The 7,797-nt window shown below is 49.9% G+C and overlaps 1 protein-coding gene across 2 annotated transcripts in view; it reads left to right on the top strand.

The window, feature by feature from the left end:
- Positions 1–419: 419 nt before the first annotated feature.
- The window catches only part of LOC132833939 (carcinoembryonic antigen-related cell adhesion molecule 6-like), a 21,875-nt gene continuing 14,497 nt past the window's right edge, over positions 420–7,797 (top strand). For both annotated transcript variants that reach the window (XM_060852621.1, XM_060852623.1), the window contains exons 1-2: positions 420–911; positions 2,028–2,101. In XM_060852621.1, coding sequence (XP_060708604.1) covers positions 2,068–2,101 — 34 coding nt within the window. In that variant the 5' untranslated portion in view covers positions 420–911; positions 2,028–2,067. The remainder of the gene's footprint in view (positions 912–2,027; positions 2,102–7,797) is intronic.

The raw sequence follows: 7,797 nt of genomic DNA on the forward strand, positions 1-7,797 counted from the left end.
ACAGAGTCATGCGACTGGAATGATATGTTTGTTGAACAAACTGCTGGCTCTCCACTCTGTTGATGCTCTCGTCACAGCCCAGTGCCCTTGAGACCTCTCAGCTCTGATCTCCAGCATCTGCTCTCCTCACTTACTCCCCCTGAGAGCAGCCAGGCAGAGGGAAAGCAGGCGAGTTGACACTGTCACACAGGGTGAGAGTGCAGCTGAGGTGGATGAACGATGGTAACGCTTTTGTTGCAGTCTTGGAGACTGATGTTCCCCTTATGGAAGCACCTTACCCTCCCAGCGGAAGTGCAGACGGGATTTTAAACTCACTAAACCTGTTCTTCCAACCTCCCCCCCCCGGGCTCCGGTTTCACAAGGATGCAGAGTTGAAACGAGGGAGTGACTGGTGAGGGGTGGGGGTGGAGGGTGGGCAGGGTGACATTACACACACACACAGGCACAGAGACACAGACACACACACATACTGCTGAGGATTCCACACACACTCAGACACAGACACACACAGAGACACAGACACACACACACACACACACACACACACGCACACAGGCACAGAGAGACACACACACGACACAAACACACACACACACACACGACACACACAGATACACACAAACAGACACACACAGACACAGACACACACACACAGACAAACACACAGAGACACAGACACACACACACACACACACACACACACACACACAGTCACACGTACTGCTGCTACCATCTGAGTGTCCCCACACTGAGCTCACCACCCACATGGAACATGGCATCGGCTTGGCACACACCAGCTGAGTGTTAGACTCCTTCACGCGGCAGTGCTCTACCTTTGTGCGGGAGGAGATTGTGTATATCCATCGGTGTGGGTGTCTCTGAGAGGACTGCACCCACTGAACACCAGGCAGGTAAGTATTCCACTGGGGCTTTGTTTCTGGGTGAGGTCATTCCAATGCTCATTCACCAAGAGTCTCCAACCCTGCGCCACCACCCCCCTGACCTATTTCTCAGCCCCACGAATCTCCCCCCACCCACCCTCACCCCGACAATCTCCCCCCCACCCTGACAATCTCCCCCCACCCCGACAATCTCCCCCCCACCCCAACAATCTCCCCCCCACCCCGACAATCTCCCCCCCACCCCGACAATCTCCCCCCCACCCTGACAATCTCCCCCCCACCCCGACAATCTCCCCTCACCCTGACAATCTCACCCCGACCTCGACAATCTCTCCCCCATCTCTACAATCTCCCCCCACCTCGACAATCTCCCCCCTACCTCGACAATCTCCCCCCACACCCCCACCTCGACAATCTCCCCCCCACCTCGACAATCTCCCCCCCCACCTCGACAATCTCCCCCCCACCTCGACAATCTACTGCCCCCACTCCCGAAAAAGGGGCAACTGTTTCCCCCAGAGGGTGGTACGTGTATGGAATGAGCTGCCAGAGGAAGTGGTGGGGGCTGGTACAATGACAATATTTAAGAGGCATTTGGATGGGGACATGAATAGAGGGTTTGGAGGGATATGGGCCAGGTGCTGGCAAGGGGCAGTATGGGCGCCTTGGTGGCTCAGTGGTTAGTACTGCTGCCTCATGGCGCCAGGGACCCAGGTTCAATCCCACCCTCGGGTGACTGTCGGTGTGGAGTTTGTACATTCTCCCCGTGTCTGTGTGGGTTTGCTCCGGTTTCCACCCACAGTCTGAAGGTGTGTAGGTTAGGGTGGATTGGCCATGGGAAATTGTCCCATAGTGCCCAGGGATGTGCAGGTTAGGGTGGATTCGCCATGGGAAATTGTCCCATAGTGCCCAGGGATGTGCAGGTTAGGGTGGGTTGGCCATGGGAAATTGTCCCATAGTGTCAAGGTAAATGCAGGTCAGGGTGGATTAGTTTGGGGTAAATGTAGAGTAATAGGGGAATGGGTCTGGGTGGGTTACTCTTCAGAGGGTTGGTGTGGATATGTCGTTTAAAAACGGCCAGGATTCGATGATTCTAATGAGCGTATCTGATCGATCTCACCACAGAGCAACAACGAGGGAAAGGGAAAGCGAAGGTGTTCAATTCATGGGGAGACTGACGTGTCTGATTCTTCTCACTGGTAAGGTTCTCTTCAACCGCTCGGGTGTACCTCTGTCCCCTATAACCGATAGGGTATATCTCTGTCCCCTATAACCGATAGGGTATATCTCTGTCCACTATAACCGCTAGGGTGTATCTCTGTCCCCTATAACCAATAGGGTATATCTCTGTCCACTATAACCGCTCGGGTGTATCTCTGTCCCCTATAACCGATAGGGTATATCTCTGTCCCCTATAACCGATAGGGTATATCTCTGTCCACTATAACCGCTAGGGTGTATCTCTGTCCCCTATAACCGATAGGGTATATCTCTGTCCCCTATAACCGATAAGGTATATCTCTGTCCCCTATAACCGATAGGGTATACCTCTGTCCCCTATAACCGCTAGGGTGTATCTCTGTCCCCTATAACCGCTAGGGTGTATCTCTGTCCCCTATAACCGATAGGGTGTATCTCTGTCCCCTATAACCGCTAGGGTGTATCTCTGTCCCCTATAACCGCTAGGGTATATCTCTGTCCCCTGTAACCGATAGGGTATATCTCTGTCCCCTATAACCGCTAGGGTATATCTCTGTCCCCTGTAACCGATAGGGTGCAACTCTGTCCTCTATAACCGATAGGGTATATCTCTGTCCCTTAAACCGCTAGGGTGTGTCTCTGTCCCCTATAAACGATAAGGTATATCTCTGTCCCCTATAACAGATAGGGTATAACTCTGTTCCCTATCACCGATAGGGTATATCTCTGTCCCCTATAACCGGTAGGGTATACTTCTGGCCCCTTAAAACCGCTAGGGTGTATCTCTGTCCCCTATAACCGATCGGGTGTATCTCTGTCCCCTATAACCGATAGGGTATATCTCTGACCCCTATAAACGCTAGGGTGTATCTCTGTCCCCTATAACCGATAGGGTATAGCTCTGTCCCCTATAACCGATAGGGTGTATCTCTGTCCCCTATAACCGATAGGGTGTATCACTGTCCCCTATAACCGATAGGGTATATCTCTGTCCCCTATAACCGATAGGGTGTATCTCTGTCCCCTATAACTGATAGGGTGTATCTCTGTCCCCTATAACCGATAGGATATATCTCTGTCCCCTATAACCTATAGGGTGTATCTCTGTCCCCTATAACCGATAGGGTGTATCTCTGTCCCCTATAACCGATAGGGTATATCTCCGTCCCCTATAGCCGATAGGGTATATCTCTGTCCCCTATAACAGATAAGGTATATCTCTGTCCCCTATAACCGATAGGGTATATCTCCGTCCCCTATAGCCGATAGGGTATATCTCTGTCCCCTATAACCGATAAGGTATATCTCTGTCCCCTATAACCGATAGGGTGTATCTCTGTCCCCTATAACCGATAGGGTATATCTCCGTCCCCTATAACCGATCGGGTGTATCTCTGTCCCCTATAACCGATAGGGTATATCTCTGTCCCCTATAACCGATAGGGTAAATCTCTGTCCCCTATAACTGATCGGGTATATCTCCGTCCCCTATAACAGATAAGGTATATCTCTGTCCCCTATAACTGATAGGGTATATCTCCGTCCCCTATAGCCGATAGGGTATATCTCTGTCCCCTATAACCGATAAGGTATATCTCTGTCCCCTATAACCGATAGGGTGTATCTCTGTCCCCTATAACCGATAGGGTATATCTCTGTCCCCTTTAACCGATAGGGTGTATCTCTGTCCCCTATAACCGCGAGGGTGTATCTCTGTCCCCTATAACCGATAGGGTATACCTCTGTCCACTATAACCGATAGGGTGTATCTCTGTCCCCTATAACCGCAAGGGTGTATCTCTGTCCCCTATAACCGATAGGGTATACCTCTGTCCACTATAACCGATAGGGTATATCTCATTTCCGTATAACCGATAGGGTACATCTCTGTCCCCTATAACCGATTGGGTATATCTCTGTCCCCTATAACCGCGAGGGTGTATCTCTGTCCCCTATAACCGATAGGGTATACCTCTGTCCACTATAACCGATAGGGTGTATCTCTGTCCCCTATAACCGATAGGGTGTATCTCTGTCCCCTATAACCGATAGGGTATATCTCTATCCCCTATAAACGCTAGGGTGTATCTCTGTTCCCTTTAACCGATAGGGTGTATCTCTGTCCCCTATAACCGATAGGGTATATCTCTGTCCCCTATAACGATAGGGTATATCTCAGTTCCGTGCAACCGATAGGGTATATCTCTGTCCCCTATAACCGATAGGGTATATCTCTGTCCCCTATAACTGATAGGGTATATCTCAGTTCCCTATAACCGATAGGGTATATCTCTGACCCCTATAAACGCTAGGGTGTATCTCTGACCCCTATAAACGCTAGGGTGTATCTCTGTCCCCTATAACCGATAGGGTGTATCTCTGTCCCCTATAACTGATAGGGTGTATCTCTGTCCCCTATAACCGATAGGGTGTATCTCTGTCCCCTATAACCGATAGGGTATATCTCTGTCCCCTATAACTGATAGGGTATATCTCAGTTCCCTATAACCGATAGGGTATATCTCTGTCCACTATAACCGATAAGGTATATCTCTGTCCCCTATAACCGATAGGGTATATCTCAGTTCATTATAACCGATAGGGTATATCTGTCCCCTATAACTGATAAGGTATATCTCTGTCCCCTGTAACCGATAGGGTATATCTCTGTCCCCTTTAACCAGTAGGGTATATCTCTGTCCCCTATAACCGATAGGGTATATCTCTGTCCCCTATAACCGATAGGGTGTATCTCTGTCCCCTATAACCGATCGGCTATATCTCTGTCCCCTATAACCGATAGGGTATATCTCTGTCCCCTATAACCGATAGGGTATATCACTGTCCCCTTTAACAGGTAAAGGGGGGTAAAGATTGGGGAGGATGGTGACACAGTGGTTAGCACTGCTGCCTCACAGCGCCAGAGACCCGGGTTTAATTCCCGCCTCAGGAGACTGACGGTGTGGAGTTTGCACGTTCTCCCCGTGTCTGCGTGGGTTTCCTCCGGGTGCTCCGGTTTCCTCCCACAGTCACAAAAAAGTGTGCGGGTCAGGTGAATTGGCCATGCTAAATTGCCTGTAGTGCTAGGTAAGGGGTAAATGTGGAGGTATGGGTGGGTTGCGCTTCGGGAGGTCGGTATGGACTTGTTGGGCTGAAGGGCCTGTTTCCACACTAAGTCATCTAAAAAAGCAGGAAGTCTCCCTCACTGCTGATGCTCTGCCCCTCCACCAGGGGGAGCAATGTCCCTTTCTGGGACCAGTTGAACCCTTGAAGCACATCCAACCCTTTGATTGGACGATCACTCGATCCCTTTACGCCCGAGGGATGCAGGATCGATTCCGTCCAGTGTGCCCTCATGATCTCACCTCGGGATCCCGGAGTCCCTGCGGGCAATCCATTTCTCATCTGTGAGGGGTGGCTGACGGGGGATGGGGAGAGGTTGGAGACCGGGAGTGCGCTTAACCTGAGGGTGAGGGGTGACATTGAGAAGGTGAGCACACTAGGTCAGGGCTGAATGGCCTGGTCTTGTGCAATGACGGAGTCACAGGGTCGTACAGCACAGAATCAGGCTCTTTGGTCTATCTCGTCCATGCTGACCCAGATATCCCAACCTAATCCAGTCCCATTTGTCAGCACCCGGCCCCTATCCCTCCAAACCCTTCCTATTCATATACCCATCTAGTTGTCATTGTACATCCTCCACCACTTCCTCTGGCAGCTCATTCCATACACGTACCACCCTCTGGGTGAAAAAGTTGCCCCTTAGGTCTCTTTTATATCTTTCCCCTCTCACCCTAAACCTATGCCCCTCTAGTTCTGGACTCCCCCTCCCCAGGGAAAAGACTTTGTTTATTTACCCTATCCACGCCCCTCATGATTTTATAAACCTCTATCAGATCACTCCTCAGCCTCCGACGCTCCAGGGAAAACAGCCCCAGCCTGTTCAGCCTCTCCCTGTAGCTCAGATCCTCCTTGTAAATCTCTTCTGAACCCTTTCTAGGTTTGGAGTTGCCAGTGTTGGACTGGGGTGGACAAAGTTGAAAATCACACAGCGCCAGGTTATAGTCCAACAGGTTCTCATTGGAGAAAAGAAGGTTTGGGGTGACTTGATAGAGGTGTACAAGATGATTAGGGGTTGAGATAGGGTTGACAGTGAGAACCTTTTTCCACGTATGGAGTCAGCTATTACGAGGGGGCATAGCTTTAAATTAAGGGTGGTAGGTATAGGACAGATGTTAGGGGTAGATTCTTTACTCAGTGAGTCGTGAGTTCATGGAATGCCCTGCCAGTAGCAGTGGTGGACTCTCCCTCTTTATGGGCATTTAAACGGGCATTGGATAGGCATATGGAGGATAGTGAGCTAGTGTAGGTTAGGTGGGCTTGGATCGGCGCAACATTGAGGGCCGAAGGGCCTGTACTGCGCTGTATTTTTCTATGTTCTATGTTCTCGGTTTATTTGGAAGCACTAGCTTTCGGAGCGACGCTCCTTCATCAGGTTGTGCGTGGGGCAGGATCATAGGACACAGAATTTATCGTAAAATTGCCAGGATAGTGCGAAAAAAACGTGTGCTGGTAAATCCTGCCTCCTATAATCCTGTCCCACTGGCAGCCGGATGAAGGAGCAGCGCTCCGAAAGCTCGGACAGGTATCACTGACTGGCTGAAAGTTCAGCGATCCGATGAAATCTCTCAGAAGCCAAAATGGTGTAAAATTAATTTATGTGGGAAAAATTTCACTGATCTTGTAAAAGCGCAAATCTTCTTTGGTTTGGTGTAAGTAGGTACAAATATCACTCGTCAAAGCAAAATGGCGTCAAGCGAACGTTTGAAAATGGGGTATCTGTACTTACCAATAAACCTGTTAAACCCTTTCTCATTTCACAACGTCCTTCCTGAAGCAGGGAGAACAGAATTATACGCTATATTCCAACAGGGTCCTCACCAATGTCCTGTACGGCCGCAACATGACGTCCAAACTACTGAATGGTCTAGTAAGGGTATATTCTGGTCACCGCGTTATAGGCAGGAACTTGGAAATTTTGGAAAGGGTGCAGAGGAGATTTACCAGGACGTTGCCTGGTCGGGAGGGAAGGTCTTACGAGGAAAGGCTGAGGGACTTGAGGCTGTTTCCATTAAGGAGAAGGTTGAGAGGTGACTTAATTGAGACACATAAGATAATCCGAGGGTTAGATAGGGTGGTCAGCGAGAGCCGTTTGTGATGGCTAGCACAAAGGGACATAACTTTAAATTGAGGGGTGACAGATATAGGACAGATGCCAGAGGTAGTGTCTTTACTCAGAGAGTAGGAGGGATGTGGAACGCACTGCCTGTGAAAATAGTACACTCGCCAACTTTAAGGGCATTTAAATGGTCATTGGGTAGGCATATGGATGAGAATGGAATGGTGTAGGTAGATGGGTTTCAGATTTGTATTCCTGATGAAGGGCTTTTGCCCGAAACGTCGATTGACCTGCCCCTCGGATGCTGCCTGATCTGCTGTGCTTTTCCAGCACCACTCTAATCTAGACTCTGGTTTCCAGCTTCTGCAGTCATCGCTTTTACCTTCAGATTAGTTCCACAGGTCAGCACAACAGAGGGCCGAAGGCCTGTACTGCACTGAAATGCTCTATGTTCTATCAGTACTCGCTGCTCAGACTGAACATGGTTTGCTCTCTCTCTCTCCCTCCCCTTCCCAC

The sequence above is a fragment of the Hemiscyllium ocellatum genome, chromosome 38 (assembly GCF_020745735.1).
Source record: "Hemiscyllium ocellatum isolate sHemOce1 chromosome 38, sHemOce1.pat.X.cur, whole genome shotgun sequence".
NCBI classification, from domain to species: Eukaryota; Metazoa; Chordata; class Chondrichthyes; order Orectolobiformes; family Hemiscylliidae; genus Hemiscyllium; species Hemiscyllium ocellatum.